The following is a 17,263-nucleotide window of genomic DNA, read 5'->3' as shown; positions in this document are numbered from 1 at the left end:
ATATACTTTATATGTATGTAACCACACTGCTAATTAGTTCCCTGAGAATGATAGATTGCTATCGAAGTTGTCGTAATACTTAAGGCTTCATACGATTTATATGCGTCTTTCCCAAATCATCAGAACATTCTAACAACTAATCAAATTGCACGATGAGAAATAATGGATTTCTAGGACGATTAGGGGACTTAGGAAAAGTAATAATTCTGACAGATCTGCTAATTTTTTAGCCAAATTTATAAATTGATTTGAAAATTATGATAAATATTCTACATTTATATTTTTATAAATTCAAGAGATTTTTATGATAACATTTATGGATATATCATACATTTTATAAATGGTAATCATCGTAATTTCTTTCCAGCATGGTAACCATAATGACCTGATATAAATCGTTCGCGCTTGAAATGAAGGACCATAAATCAATCACGGAAAGCAGATTAATTGACACCTACAAACGTAAAGTTCTTAGTTGTGTGTGTCAGTATTTAATGTCCACTAGCTAAACCAATTAGGATAGAGGTTGAGAACCAAATCCTTCCCACTGCACCAACCTGAATCGCAGGCATCCAGATAAAGCTTGTAACACAACCTTGATTTGTGTTTGCAATCGCCCCAGGGAAGACAAGCTAATTTCAGCGTAATTTGTTGAAAAATTAAATAAACAACGGAATAAAGACGAATCAAGGAATAACGTAAACAGAATTTTAAGTACACAAAAATAACGTATTGTAATTGTTGTTTGGCTTCATTAATTTATATGCGCATGCCTTGACAGCGAAAGGTCGCAGGTTCGAATCCCATCAGAGGAATTTTTATTACACAATTTCTTTATTCGTTTATTTACAGGACTACATTCGTTGAGAGCTATGCTTCACAGTGTATTATTATGTCCTTTATTCAAACACTGTATTTACCTTTCTTTGATGATTTATATATCATTTCACAGTGTTAACGGCTTTCCTAATTTATATATATATATGATATATATAATGATATATATTACACAATTTCCTTATTTATTTATAGGACAACATTCGTTCAGAGCCATGCTACGATGTATTTATGTCCTTCATTCGAACACTGTATACGTCGTATGTTTTAACATTATTAGCCTTCTCTTCTGTCACATATCCATTTTACAAATCATGAATGCATTTACTTAATATTCCTTTCCACGCATTCAAAAGTTAACACATTAATCCTTTAATTTTTGTTCTGTTTTATTTGGACTTGCACACTTTCACATTGTATCTTATCAAACAATATGTTACCCCTTTATAGAGGGCGTTTCAAAGCCTTATTAGGAATGATTGGTTAATTTATTAAAAATATTCAGTCACTGCTTGCAAACGTTAGTGTAGAGATTATGTAGAGTTGTCTATTTTACTTGACTTGGCCTATACTTTACTATGTAAACGTCGTTCGTATGTTTGCTGTTATTGCCTTTTCAAACATAAACATTGATTTGACTTTTTGCCAAGACCGCCTGTGTATATAAACAGACGAATAAGTAAATATAGGTCTACCTGAAACGATACACACGTTAAGCAGCATTCACGCGGAATCCGAATTTTCGGATTGGAAGGATTACGAACCAATCAGAAAATCGAATCAGTAAAGCCTGGTTTCCATAAAAATCGCTACACGCTATCGCAGACTTCTTTGGCGACGCTGATTGGTCATTGAATCAGGGAGCGTTCCTGATTGCGTCGGGGATAGCTACGCCTGTCTCTTATACACATCTCACTTGTTGTCCAAAAATCGCACGTGTTTATACGCTATTGTTTAGTGAGACCTGCAACAATATGAGCGTGTGGCGGCGCAGCGTGTAAGGTGTTGGATTTCTGATCGTGAGAGCGGGAGTCCGAGACCAGCGCCCGTCGCACTGCTTGTCATTTACAAGGCACTTTACTTACATTTGCCTCTCTCCACCGAGGAGTATAAATGGGTGCCTGGTAGGATGATGTGGAATTGTCTTTATCGGCATTACATTGCACGCACGACTAGGAATACTCCCCAGGGAGTGGAGGAAGTTGCACTTTGTGCTCGTTTGATTATGGAACGATCACCAGGGGTAATAATAAAAACATAGCCAGCGCCTTGTATCCCTTGGCACTGTAACTAACTAGGCTATAACATGTATAATCCACACTATAATATATATTATCTGTCTCTTATACACATCTAGATATGTATAATGTATATACATTATCTAGTAAGTACATAGGCCTATCACGGGATGTGACTTTTAACCAATGCTTATCCACGTATAATAGGACATCTACACTTAAGAGTGTTAGTTGTTTACTTTAGAGACAAACTAATCAGGAAAAGGTATCTAATTGACTTTACGAGTTCGAAATAGGATCATGATTAAATTATTAGAGGGTCGGACAGTAATCCTTATAGAAATTAATATTATAACATATTCGAATCTTCACAGTGCTAGGCCTGTCTTGTCAAACAAAATTGAATTTCAAGGGGTCGACTAACGCGTAAAAACCCACTGTAAATGTTTCTGTTGAAGTTCTATATTTGTATGGATATTCCATGAGTAATTGATATTTTGAAATTATTAATAATGGATGCTCCTTTAATAATAATCTGCGATTCCATCTTAACCGCGTCGGATTACTTTTCAAGTACGCACTTGTTTAATGTTAAGATTGCTCTCAAACGTCCAAGTTTTATCTCACGTAATGTAATTTTGTAGAAGATGACAAACAATAAATTGGAAATTTAGACGCTGCTGCATTAATTTAAAGTTTGACGAACTTGCTATACGGTATGGCAGTAAGCACGTGTTGGATGGAATTAACTTGGATGTCAGGTACGATAATGATTATAGAGTTTGTAGAGCGTTAATTATGTTTATTGTTCGTGCTTTAAAAAGGTGAGATCTGATAGAATGTTCTAGGCTCTGATACGAATTAGGCCTATGTTCAAGATTTTAGATATGACGCTAAAAGGGAATTTTTGCCAAAAGTTTGTGTAAATATCTGAGATAGAAATTAAAATATTGTTCCTGTTATAACTTTTCATTCATCCGTCCTAAGATGTTGAGATAGAATCAAAAAGCTTCAATAAGCTTTTCTATTAAATATAGGCTCACCAGAGACCCTTTCTGTTCCTATAGGTGTATTCCTTTGAGATCTTAACTAGTAGGCCTAATCAATTTAAAGATGTTAGTATTAAAAAGTCTGTAAACTGAGAATGGACCTTTTTTTCAGACTGTAATTAAAGTTAATCGACCATTTAGAACCACTGACTCTACTATAGGCCTAATAGCTGGATTGCTCATTGGCTGAGTTTGGTGAGGCCGCCGACGCCACTGTGTTGGAGGCCCTGAGTGACGTATCAGTTTAGACAGGTTTCTTTTGGCATTTGTTTAAGTATTATTGTTAAAAATAACGATTTTTACAGAACATTTTAATAATAAATTTGAATTTAACGTAATGATTATTTTTCAAATCATCTAACCTTGACGTGGCTTTTCATGCAGTTTAAAAAAGTGCAAGCAAAGTTATTTGCGTTGTTAGGATCGGACGTCACTATAACAACGCGACTTCCCTCGCGTTTTTCTAAACAGTCGCATCTAATGGTTAGATATTTTGAAAAAAAAAATCAATTTATTATTGAAAAGTATTGCAAGAATCGTTATTTTTAACTATAATTTAAATGAATGCCAAATAGAAACTGGTACGTCACTTAGGCCCTCCAACATGGCGTCGGAGGCCTCACTTTTTTTCTGTACAAGGATTGGCCAATGAGCAATCCAGTTATTATAGATACACTTGTTGTCCAAAAATCGCACGTGTTTATACGCTATTGTTTAGTGAGACCTGCAACAATATGAGCGTGTGGCGGCGCAGCGTGTAAGGTGTTGGATTTCTGATCGTGAGAGCGGGAGTCCGAGACCAGCGCCCGTCGCACTGCCTGTGTCATTTACCAGGCACTTTACTTACATTTGCCTCTCTCCACCGAGGAGTATAAATGGGTGCCTGGTAGGATGATGTGGAATTGCAAGTATTAGTCTTTATCGGCATTACATTGCACGCACGACTAGGAATACTCCCCAGGGAGTGGAGGAAGTTGCACTTTGTGCTCGTTTGATTATGGAACGATCACCAGGGGTAATAATAAAAACATAGCCAGCGCCTTGTATCCCTTGGCACTGTAACTAACTAGGCTATAACATGTATAATCCACACTATAATATATATTATAGTTTCGTTTAGAATAAGCAACCTCCTCTTTTATACCCACAATTAAATTCTCCATACACACCAACAAATGATACTAAACAAAACTAATGAATACAACATTATTATCAAAACATTAGGCCTATATCATTAACGTTCAACTGTTGAGAACTTAATGACTGCATGGAATCTATACAAAACCTTCATTATCATACAAAGGCTTGTGTGTCAAACAACAGGCGTAATTTATCTTCTTTCACGAATGAGAATATCTTAATGAATCTTTGCGGTTATTTTCTGAGAATCATACCTATTTAAAGATAATATATGATATGTGGCAAAGACAAGCCAAACCAGTCACTCGTCGCAAAAATCAAGAAGTTAATAAAGTATTAAACAGTAAAATGAAAGCTATAAAATGGTAAAAGAATCATTTAAATCCGACATTTCGTTATGAAGTTTAAGAAGTTTATATATCAGCTGTTTAAAGAACCGTCCAATATTTAAAGTTTATGATTTCGGGCATTTCTCAGACAGAAACCATCACCAAATCGTTAAAAAATGTTCGTTGAACATTGAAAATGGGAAAAATAACAGCATACATGATATAGAGATATATAAAGGTTAGTATAGTGCAATAAAATAGATTTTAACAATTTTGACATTCCAGCATGTTTTGGTCATTATTTATTGAAACAGGATTTGCGAGGAGCGTCTGGGTTTGGCTTGTCATTTGCCACATATATAAACAGCAGGAACCCCTGAATAAGCGTGGTCTATCTTTTCCACAAACCTATGCACCAACCGGTACTTTGTGTTAGAAGATCCAAGAAATCAAGATGCGATCTATGCAGGCATAACCTAGTTTGGTAAATAAATTATAGTATGATGGAACCATTTGTAAAAGAATTTTACACATGTTCTTAGCATTTAATTTTATTTTATATACCATAAGAGGCATCTACTCAAAATTCCTTGCATATTATGTAATAAATATTTTCCTTTAAATCATGATTAATCCCAACAGTTTTACGGTTTAATGTTTTATTGCTACAAGCAAATTTGGAGTATACATACGTGAAACAATCCGCATCATGTTGACGATTCATTCAATTTTGGATATCATAAAAGTCTGCTTATTGGTTTATAATTTCTGGCAATTGTGACTGTAGATAATTAAATCATGCTTTAAAGCGACTGCCTTGGTCTAATGGGTATGATACTCATCTCGATAGGGAGAGGTTGTCGGTTTGAATCCCACAAGAGACACTTTTTCATGATGAGCTATGCATGTTACGATTATTGCATGTTACTATAAAATTCCATAAAATGGAACAAAACTTGTGCTTGGTGGACAAACGTATGGTCTTGTTAACATAAGGTTCGCTATTTTATGCCTTATTTTAACATTAACCCAAACTTCTATTCAATCGATTGCAATACAGTAGGTTCATTTGTCCAGAATTATATATGCGAATTTGCAATTTAGAATTGAACGTGTGTATACTATATAATTAAATTACAGAGCATGCTATAATTTCTCTCATCGGCAAAATCCGGTGTCGTGTTGTGTTCAAAAACTGGTCCGAAATTTAAAGAACAATGAACCAGTTCTATCACAACGTCGTATGTCTTAACATTATTAGCCTTCTCTTCTGTCACATATCCATTTTACAAATCATGAATGCATTTACTTAATATTCCTTTCCACGCATTCAAAAGTTAACACATTAATCCTTTAATTTTTGTTCTGTTTTATTTGGACTTGCACACTTTCACATTGTATCTTATCAAACAATATGTTACCCCTTTATAGAGGGCGTTTCAAAGCCTTATTAGGAATGATTGGTTAATTTATTAAAAATATTCAGTCACTGCTTGCAAACGTTAGTGTAGAGATTATGTAGAGTTGTCTATTTTACTTGACTTGGCCTATACTTTACTATGTAAACGTCGTTCGTATGTTTGCTGTTATTGCCTTTTCAAACATAAACATTGATTTGACTTTTTGCCAAGACCGCCTGTGTATATAAACAGACGAATAAGTAAATATAGGTCTACCTGAAACGATACACACGTTAAGCAGCATTCACGCGGAATCCGAATTTTCGGATTGGAAGGATTACGAACCAATCAGAAAATCGAATCAGTAAAGCCTGGTTTCCATAAAAATCGCTACACGCTATCGCAGACTTCTTTGGCGACGCTGATTGGTCATTGAATCAGGGAGCGTTCCTGATTGCGTCGGGGATAGCTACGCAGTGCAAGATTGCAGTGAAAACGCTCTGTAGCGACTGTGTAGCGATTCTCGGTTTCCATACAATCGCTACACTGTCGATACCGTATTTTCAGTTGTATTGCGTAGCAGTCCCCGACGCAATTGGGAGGGCTCCCCGATTCGACCGTCCAATCAGCATCACCGAAAGCTGTCAGTAATAGCGTGTAGCGATTGTATGGAAACCAAGCTTTAATAGTGACGCTGGCGTTCAGCGCATCGGAAGCGCGGTCCGAATTTCGGTTCGGATCCGTTGTGAATGTGGCTTTATTCCTCCTATAGGCCTGTGTTAGGCATATTGTTAAAAAATAAAATGAAAAATTAATAAAATAAATAAATAATAAACACATGTAAGCAAATAGTAATAATGCCTTGTCATGCTATCATATAATCATTGTAATGTTAAGCGCTTTGGGGCTATTTTAATGTGTAAGACGATTTATAAATCAAAATTATTATCATAGAGAGACACTCATCAATTAGTTATTAAGCAGGCTCTTGATACATACAGTTCAGTGGCGAGTCTATTTCGCTACAGTATTAGATAAGAATGCAATTAAAAAACTTGATACAGTACGGTAGGCTTTGAAATACTACAACCATATTCAAGATCATTTGAAGGTAGCCTGTCCGTGTGAGTGAAAATTTAAAAACGTTCAAATGTATATTCACAATAATTGGACAAGATATCATCTTTCAACAAAACACAGATCAGTCAATTCGGTTTTCGCTGATTTACTACCAAAATCCATAAAATTAGTGGAAGTTTAGCAACAGTATGTAGGCCTGTCTCTTATACACATCTAGATGTGTATAAGAGACAGGATCGGACGTCACTATAACAACGCGACTTCCCTCGCGTTTTTCTAAACAATCGCATCTAATGGTTAGATATTTTGAAAAATTGAAGCCCTGTCCAGACTATAACATTTTATTTGACAAAAACATGTGACATGCCTAAATATGGTCATGATGACATCACATCATGACCATATATAGGCACATCATGACTAAAAATGACCATAGAACAATTATTTTTCAAAGAAGTTTTGATAACTTGGACAGAGCTTTGGTTTACCTGCTCAACACAATTTTAATGATATTAATCCTAGATGGGAATAATTCTAAATAATCATAATATTTTAATATGTGTCAGTACATAGATCAGAATGTTAAAACGAAAATGCCATAAACATCATAACCTACTAAAAGCCGACCATAGACACTAACTAAACTTTAAAAACATAAATCAATTGGAATGTACTGTAATTCATTATTTTTGTAAGTGGATTGACATCTTGATGAATAGTATAAATGTGAATTTATGTCTTTTAAATATGACACCCTCAAAATGCCCGGTTCTTGATCGATTAGATTTATCGCCCATGCGCAGATGTGGAATAAAAGAGAACACATTCACACATTGATACAATGTTGAGACGGTTACGATTATTAATAATAACAATTGACATGTAACACTATAGCGTAATTAATAATAGGCCTAATAACAATAATAATGATTATTATAATAATAATAATGATATACGATGATAACAATGAAGATAACAATGATAATGATAATGAACAGAGATTTATATGGATTTATCAAAGGTGTTAGGAAATAAGGAAATTTGACAACATTCCTGAAATAAATAAGTCTTTAGATTTTTCTAAAAAGTGAATGAATTTAGGCGAATCGAATACTGAAAGAGACAAAGGATATGTAGAAAGGGCTTGATAAGAAAAGGCACGTTGCCCATAGTTATTGTTTTTCCTCTGAGACGGAACTCTCGAGAGATTTTAAGATAATTAAGGAAAAAGATGGCGAAGAGGAGTGAGTGGGTTTAAGTGATTTAATGAATTGGCATGTTGATGAAAGCTAAAGCCCTGTTCACACTACTAAATTTTATTTGACTAAATGTGACATGCCTAAATACGGTCATGATGACATCACATCATGACCATGTATAGGCACATTTCAAAGATAATTTGATAGTGTGGACAGAGCTTAAGTCATTAAGAAATGTTCTCACACGGCAGCTAACGGTTGGCAGGATCCGGATCCTGCTAACCGTTAGCTGCCGTGCGTCCATACGAGAAAATCCCGATCCGGATACCAAGAATATGATGATCGAATCACTGGCTAATAGAAACTGGAAAATGTAAACGCGTACGTGTGATTGGTTGATGATAAAAACGCGCTCAACTTGTTAACCGATAGCGCTTGCTAACCGTTAGCGGTATCCGGATACCGCTAAAGGCCAACTCAGACAGCGTCGGCCGACGCAGCCCGACCCGATTTATCGTCGGGGACAGTCTTAAGCCGTCGTGAGAAATATTAAACATGTTTAATACTCTACGACGCGACTGCCCCCGACGCACACCATCGCGTCTGCGTTTAACTCACACAGACCCGACGCGACAACAAATCGCGTCGGGCTACGTCGGCCGACGATGTCTGAGTTGGCCTTAACAGTTAGCGCTAATCGATCGGGCGTTCTCACGCAGGTGCTAACGGTTAGCTCCCGATCCGGATGCTAGGGCTCTTGTGAGAACCAGGCTTTAAATAGAACGTTGCTAAGAAATCCCAGTGTAGATTCTTTATAGGATTTATATGATGAATAAAGGGTGTAATGGAAACAATACGAGCAGCAGAAATCAGAACTTATTGTAATTGAATAGTTTGACTTCAGGCAATAAAACATATAACATAAATGTTATTTGGGAACTTGCTGAGCATTCAGCGATAACACGCCAGGTTGGGAAAAACATCATTCCTATAGCTGGTATAATTTAACATTATGCCTATATAACGTTGAATGATTTCCAATTTAAGCACGTTCGACTGATGCTTGCATCCTCTTGTTTGATATGGACCGATTGTGTTTTAAGACTGTACTGCTCATAATAAAAATAATTCAGTTAACATCATCATGCATTAAGCGGTGGATTACATGCATCATTCATAATTATAATTGCTTATAATAATGCACACATTACTATAATGTATGCTTTCTCCTACCTAGGCCTATGCCTTTTACTACAATTCATATTGATTTTAATGTGTGACCTTCTTTGCGGAACTATCATTGCATGTCGTCACTTGGTTTAAATAATATAGTCGCTAATGACCATAGGACTATGCTCTGCACTTGTTTTTTGCATATTTGGTAATGATTGAAATTGAAGCCGATCTCATTAAAATCAGCCATTCACATTCTGACTTTCTTGTTTCAGTTTGTTGCTTATTTACCTGCCATTACCTCAATAAATATTTTGAATGACAGTGGTCTAAATTAGTAACATACCTGAACGTCCTAGGCTTCAGTTAATTTTCTACGAACTATTCATGCACCAGTGTTAACTTGATGTAGGTTTTGGTAACTAGGGCAACCACCAGCGCTTGATATATCAATACCATTTTTTTTTCTTTTCAGACGCAAAGGACAGTTATAGACAATGCCGACGGCAATACTCGTCAAGAAATTAATTCGTAATGGAATTCAACAGCAGTTGAGAGTTGTTGTCGTAAGGGCTATCTTTCATACGCATATGTTGTAGGCATCTGTGCAGCCCAGGCTGCCAATGGCTACTATTTACCAAGTCTTACCAGTGCTATGGCATCGGCTGACACAAATAGTACATGTACGACGCCGATATCGGGCATTCGACCGTCGTTCCTGCACGAACAAACATTGGCTGCCTTACAGTCGAGTGACGTAGATGCGCACGTGCGTAACTTTGCACGCCATTTGCGCTCGGCAGGTATGGAGGATCAATGTCAGTTGCAGCAGCTACTGGATGCAATGGATGAGCTAGCAACAGTTAACATGATGAGGTACTGCCAAATTGTTCAGCGTCTCTCTGAAAAAATTCTGCAGTACAGCACACAATATCTTGTGAGCCGTGGACCACAGTTTACAACAGATGATCTTAAGGTTGACAATGTGCTTCGTATATTATGGATGTCTAGTTTATACAAGCCCGTTTCACGAAGGCTCTGTTATATGGATAATGAAATATTTCCAGTACTAAACCAAATTTGCTTGACTTGCTTAAATTGTTTGCAATTACAAAAGGACACGGAACCAACGACACCAGAGCTTGATTCACCAACAAGTGAGAATAGTTACAATCGCACGCAGGCGATCATGGTGTCAGCCCTCGCCCTTCTACACAACGCGTTAGCGTTTACTACAGATCCCCAGCACATTGCTGTATCTTGTCATTCTGGGCTTGTTAACACCATAACTAAACTAGTCACGGCAACAAAGAATATATTTGTCGCAGAGATCTGTTTAAAAATCATCGACTGTATCGCAGAAAGTGGAAACAGTGTTGCTGTAACGTCACTAAATGATTGTCGCGTTATGCGAGCTGCAAGTAGCATCTGGACCTATGTTGTCGCAGTTGATCCAACATTGAAATCAGGAATACATATTGCGGAACTCATTGCGAGAATAGGTGAAAATCTTAGAAGAGCCAAAGGATGTTATAAACGTTTTTATCCTGTCGGTTTTCCTGGGAAAAAGAGAGACCGACTGATTTATCGGAACCCTACCCTTAAAATGGTACACTGGTGCTCATGGAACGATTGTGGGAGGGTTGAAGACAGGAACAATCATCTAAAGGTTTGTTCAAGATGTATGTTATGTCGCTATTGTGACGAAAAATGTCAAAGAGCTCACTGGGAAAATGGTCATGATCTGGAGTGTTTCATTGTTAAAAAGCCGTCCTATCATTGATGACTCTTTAAAGAAATGGATCCTTATAAAGACATTGCTATACCCACCAATAAACTATTCCAGATGGTATGACGAACATAATTTTGAGTTTCACCATTTGTATACCACCAATATGCGTCTGGGAAATTTGTCCTATTATATATGGTTATACTACGAAATGCATTTCGTTGCTCAATTAATATGGTATTCATCATGAAGTGATTTGTTTTGGCATATAATGATTTTGTAAATGAAAATCGCGTAACCCCACGAGAATTAATCTTATATTAAAGCTATTACATTGTGGCCTTACCTTGAGTTAGCTAACTTACACCTTTAAATTATTTTTAAAAAAACGGCATTTTGAACATCTCTAGATTAAAATGACTGATTTTGTTTTCGAACTGACGTTCACAATAAATTTTCATCAACTGTATTATTTCTGGATTGAGATCAATAGGCCAATAATTTACTTTAGTATGGCTTTACAAACCTACAACAAACTGAGGTGTGGTACAGTATATACTGGGAGGGATTATGTGAATGTGTTCTTCCATTTCCATTATCAACCACTTATGGAAAGTGTGAAATTGAATGTCATAAGTGTTTATGTTATTGAAATTATAAATTATGAATGTTTTACTATCATATGTTGTTGTTACTGGATCACTATGATCAGTACAGGCTTGAAACACGATAATCAATCATTCATTCGATTCCTGGGATACTTGAAGTTTCAAAACCGTATCAAATAACCTTACAGTAATTAAGGTTTTGAAAATAGTCGTTAAGAGGCTACTTGTGGTTGCCTTTAATGACAACAATGGAACTCAAGTCTTTTATCAGATAATTCCTATCAACACATATTTCTGATGATGATGATGATGACATCATAAACTCATTAAATTCAGTTACCATGATACTACTTCATTTCTGACATCATAATTGCACCATATCATGTGTTTAATGGTGTTTTGTCGGGAGTTACGTCATCAGTTTCTGCAATTTGTTAACTTTGACATTGTGCATGTGACATCTGCCGTAATTACATGACTATATACTGTTCAATATATACGCAAAATAATCAAAACATCTGTTCAGAATATAGTGGCAATTTTTTTGAAAACAATTTGGGCATATTATTTTAGAGTACCGTAAATCTTCTTCACATGAACCAAACTCGCTATAAAACAGTAACTTTATTTTTAATCCAGAATAGAATCTCATATTTACGAAAGATAGTAACTAGAGAACATATCTATCACTTCATTAATATATAAATTTGGCTTCCATACTTTTTAAAAATATTATTTCAATAGAAATAACATGACAATAATACGCTATTTAATGGGGGAACCAATGAATATTTAAAGGATTGGATTACTATTATGATGGGTTGAAGGAAACAATACAAGTGAAAGAAGCATGAGCTTTCTAAAAACGCCCAATAGCATCATCAGGGTACATTAATAAAAAACCAGGCAATTTACAATAATGCTAACATATAAGTTAAGCATGAACGAGCGTCTCACAAAGGTTGTATAAAAGAAACCTACAGATTCACTACAGATTACGATTAAAAAATAAAAATAGAATAATGTATTATACAGCAATGTTCTAAATAGTAAATGTTTAGGATAATATTTCTTTGCTTTATTTTGCAGTGCGTGATGTTGATTGATGAGGTATAACTTATATAATTATGTTTGTCATTTATATATCATTTCGTACGATACAGAATCTTAACCTATAAATGACTCAAGACAGTCGTTTATAAATAGGCCTAATATATTTAAAGCTAATGTCCCCTTAACCTAATTCCGCATTCATCCATATATTCATGTTTAACTATAAACATCCTGATTTTTTTCTTCTTTTATCTGAGATGTAGCGCGTAAACTCACAGTAGTCTACGCGCAGCACTCCTGATAAGCATTAATGTATATGCGCGAAATGATTGAATTCATTAAAATGTTCAGAGGTTGAAGATCAGCAACATTTTCAAATTTCTTCTTGCAAATTTCAGGTAGTTGGGATGTTCTATACGAAAAAGAAACATTCCATAAACAATCGTCCAGTTTTTGAAAATGCTCACTTTTTCTAAAATTCTCCAATGAACTATTTTCACATGGAGAAAACTTTTCTTGAAAGAACTGTGAGCTCAAGATGAATTGATGTGTTATCTGATAATAATATCTAAAAATTGTGAAGTATGAACAAAATGTTAAATGCTCCTATAAACAGGAGGAGAACTGTGGCCTAAGTCAAACAAAGTATTAGATAGTTACACGTTATTGTTTAACTATTCATGAAGAACGTCAAACATTTGTGAAGAAAACTTAATCGTTTCCATCAATACCTTTCCTTGAGCAGTTTGTTTGTTATTAATTGATCAGTAAAGAAGTTCATTGATAAAGAGTATAAATTTAAATATTCATATATTCCAATCTTTCTTATGAATGTATATTTCAGCATATATTGACTTTGAATATGACGACATACAGTGCACCCTCTAACTCGAGACCCCACTAATTCCGATACCCCTCTAATTCTAGACCACTTTTCCAAAGGCCCAAATGACAATCTTCAACTTTTTAACACAAAGCTAGCCCTCTAATTGGAGACCAACACCGAGACCACCCTAAATTTTCAGGTCCCAAGGGTGGTCTCGAATTGAAGGGCGAACGGTATACTGCAACTATCACCTGGAGACATACAATTATATTAAATAATTTTACAACAAATGCTATTATATTTTTTCGGAATTAAAAATAAACTACAATATACAGTAGGCCTATATATATATCACTTGCGTGACGTTATACTTCCGATTTACATTTGTTTATTTATTGTTATGTTGATAAAACTTCCGTATAGATGCGTTGTCTGTTAACGGGATCTTCTGCTTTTCTGCATCTGTTTTAAATAACATATATTTATCTGTAATCTCTTCTAATATAATGCCTTAATTACAATCACGACATGCTCACTCCTTGCTAGTTTAAAATGAAACAAATTTCCTTATTAGGCCAACATAATTTGTGGCAAGTCTACAATAAATGATATTAATAAACAATTATTTACATTCAAAAGCGAATGACTTGCCACTTACATTGTATACATTTGATGTTCTATAAACTAAATCACATTAAAAGGCTTTGGAAGTGGAGTGGTATTAGTAATTAGAAATACAATTTTCGTTTTGACATAATTATGTAAAAACGTAGACATTGCAAGACTATCTTTCACGAGACCGCAACACGATGCTTTTTGCGCACCATGTTTTTAACCTAAAATCTATACCTCCACTTCTGTTTTCGATACGTTAAATCTCGCCTATATTCATAAAAATGCCATTGTGTGTGTGACGAAGACATTGCTACTTTGTTAGGTCTATGTATTCAACAGACGAATCTACTCACTTAAGCCTATTCCTCAACATAATCATTTAAGATGAAGAATAGGTACGGTAATCCTTTAAAACATCTTCCAATTAATCAACCCATAAGCCCTGATTATGAATTCATTACGTCTGCATATTCAATAAAAAGACAATAACAAGTATTAGGTTCATATTTTTTTTTCTCAAGGTGATCAATCCGATTAACAAATCGATTATCCAACAAAGCACTATAGACTTATCTATAGGAACAATATACTGAATATGATTCTTAATAAATTAATAAAAATGTTATAATTTTTCTTAGTGTTTTTTGTGTTATATGAATGCTCACGGAAATAATTCATTCGAACGCCTACGCGTCTAAACCAGATCATTATTTTAATGAAGTCTTAGCCGAAAGCTTGAATAAGAACGTACGATAAATTTTCAGAATATCATTTACATATTGTTAATGTAAGGTCACAATAATAAAGATAATATACGGATTAAGCCTAAATATAACAAAGACAAGGGTTTATATTTTAAGAAACTGTGAATTAATCGGCCAAATATCGAAAACCTTTCTCTTTCCCATCCCCATCTGCATGTTGCTGTTGGGCCATCGTCTCTGTTGTTACTCTGTGGATGAGTGCATACCTCTGCCCTGTGCCAGAGTGGCAAATAACACACACGGGGGCGTTTATGAGAAAGATCGACGATTCCATTATATTCTTTAATAATAGAGAGTTAAGTTTAAAGGAAATGTTTCGAATTTCCATGAATTTCACCTTTGACCTTTTCATCACATAATCACATCTTCCTTAGGCCTATATCTACACCATTGTATTATATCATGATCCATTCTTTGTTCTTGAGTAATCCTGCTAACAAACAGACAAACAGCAGTATATCCTAGCATAGGAGCGGCCTAATTGTGTGACTGTGTTGCGTTGTGGCCTCCGTTATCTTAAAAGAAAACACGCCTAATCCTCATCTCTCCTATTTTAGAACAATTGGGTTTGTGGGGCTAACATAGGCATAATCATCTGATCAAATTTTACCATTACCAATCTTCTTCTTTACAAGTTTTAATTAATAAACAAAGTGCTGTTTGGTAACAATGATATATAAACCACGCATTGTTGTCAATATTAGTGTGACTGAAGTCAGTTTGTGTTTTCGATTGCTTTCCCCGGCAATATACACAGGTATACACCAAAGAGAAATCACAGACAAAAAAAGTGATTTTTTTTGTCTTCTTGAAGGAAAATCAGAATTTACCTGAATGTATTATTTATCTATATCATATATCAAACTGCCTGTTCCAATTTATGTTTGTGTAATTTGTAAAAGTATTATCATTTTTTATGATGTTTATTAAAATTGCAATATATATGATTTAAATATATTGACGAAGCGTCTTTCTATTTTCTACGCCAATAGAAAAATAGGCGTATGCTATAAAGTCAGTCATAGAAGATTTGAACATTAGGTTTGAACAATTCAACCAATTACGTGTCATAATTCACTATTATTTTTATGCTATTTTGAATGATTTCAGTTAGAGTGTACTGGTAGTTCATAAGAACCAATTTCGAGATTTTGTTTGCTGATTGATGCAACCTAATATTTTGTGTATGATTTGATTTCTTTATAATATAATACTTAAACCCATGGAATACTGTATGCGGTACCGGTATTTAAAAGTACCGAAAAAGAATATATTCGATATTTTATCACATTTATTGAAATAAAAATATCTGGAACACAAGAGTCATGTCAACTACTTATTTGTAAACATAATCATATTATATGCAAGTTGAAGAACGGCAATTATTGTGCATGCTTATTGACGTATCAGATGAGAAGAGAAACATACACTCTCTTTGAATGATAAAAACAGCTTATTAATATGCGACCCTCTGCTTTTATAAATTTTTACTACAGCTACAATTGCGGTGGATATTAATATTCATGAGTTACCTCTGACGCATTTAAATCAATCCATTTTTCCTAAGGTATCGCCTTAAGTGAAGGTGTTTCTCCATACTAAAAGTTAATATGTCATTAATTATCATTCATTGCGTAGTATGCAATACTTGAGAAAATAACATGTCTTAATGGGAAAATTTCCGGGGAAGTACACCAATTGGCCACTTTAGTTGGTAGATAATCCAAACGGTAAATGGATGGTCTCGGGTTGCAATCCCAATAAAATCAATTAAGTACCATTTAACATGAAATATCCTAGGCCGAAAAGAAAAAAAAGTTTCTGTTTTCGTATTGTAGAGGGCGTCCTTAATTTCTTCAATCAACCCAAATTCTCTGGCCGACATGAAATTTTTGTTAATGGAATTAAGCAATATATTTGGATTTTTTTATTGCCATGCATCAACTTAATAGAGCATTAAAACATCAGATCCATAGAATTAAGTTCAATGGCGATAGTACTAAGTGACAGAGTTCACCATTACTACACTGAAATGAGAAATTTGACAATCTACCGTAACGCATAAATCCCTGGGCAATCAGTGAAAGGCAAGCCCGTATCCAGGGGAAAGGGTTACATCTGCAAATAGAAAAGTTCACGTTTTAAAATACAGAGAATGTGCTCAATTTCAAATTTGAATTTAAAAAACATTATTAGTCTAAAGATAGTCCTTCTGTATATATA

General features: G+C 34.9%; 1 protein-coding gene across 2 annotated transcripts; it reads left to right on the top strand.

Moving 5' to 3' along the window:
- Window positions 1–2,783: 2,783 nt before the first annotated feature.
- On the top strand, window positions 2,784–11,553 carry LOC117108225. 2 transcript variants are annotated; one of them, XM_033250184.1, is made up of 2 exons: window positions 2,784–2,899; window positions 9,921–11,553. In XM_033250184.1, the coding sequence occupies exon 2, from the start codon at window positions 10,101–10,103 to the stop codon at window positions 11,226–11,228; it is 1,128 nt and encodes a 375-aa protein (XP_033106075.1). In that variant the 5' UTR covers window positions 2,784–2,899; window positions 9,921–10,100; the 3' UTR covers window positions 11,229–11,553. The 2 variants fall into 2 exon arrangements, with proteins under 2 accessions (XP_033106075.1, XP_033106074.1); XM_033250183.1 differs by lacking the exon at window positions 2,784–2,899 and adding an exon at window positions 4,941–5,077.
- Window positions 11,554–17,263: the final 5,710 nt, after the last annotated feature.

This window comes from Anneissia japonica, unplaced genomic scaffold, assembly GCF_011630105.1.
Source record: "Anneissia japonica isolate Jap-2015-1 unplaced genomic scaffold, ASM1163010v1 scaffold38271_len224072_cov190, whole genome shotgun sequence".
In the NCBI taxonomy this organism is placed as follows: Eukaryota; Metazoa; Echinodermata; class Crinoidea; order Comatulida; family Comatulidae; genus Anneissia; species Anneissia japonica.
The sequence above is the reverse complement of the archived record's forward strand: the minus strand, read 5'-3'. Positions and strand labels throughout refer to the sequence as shown.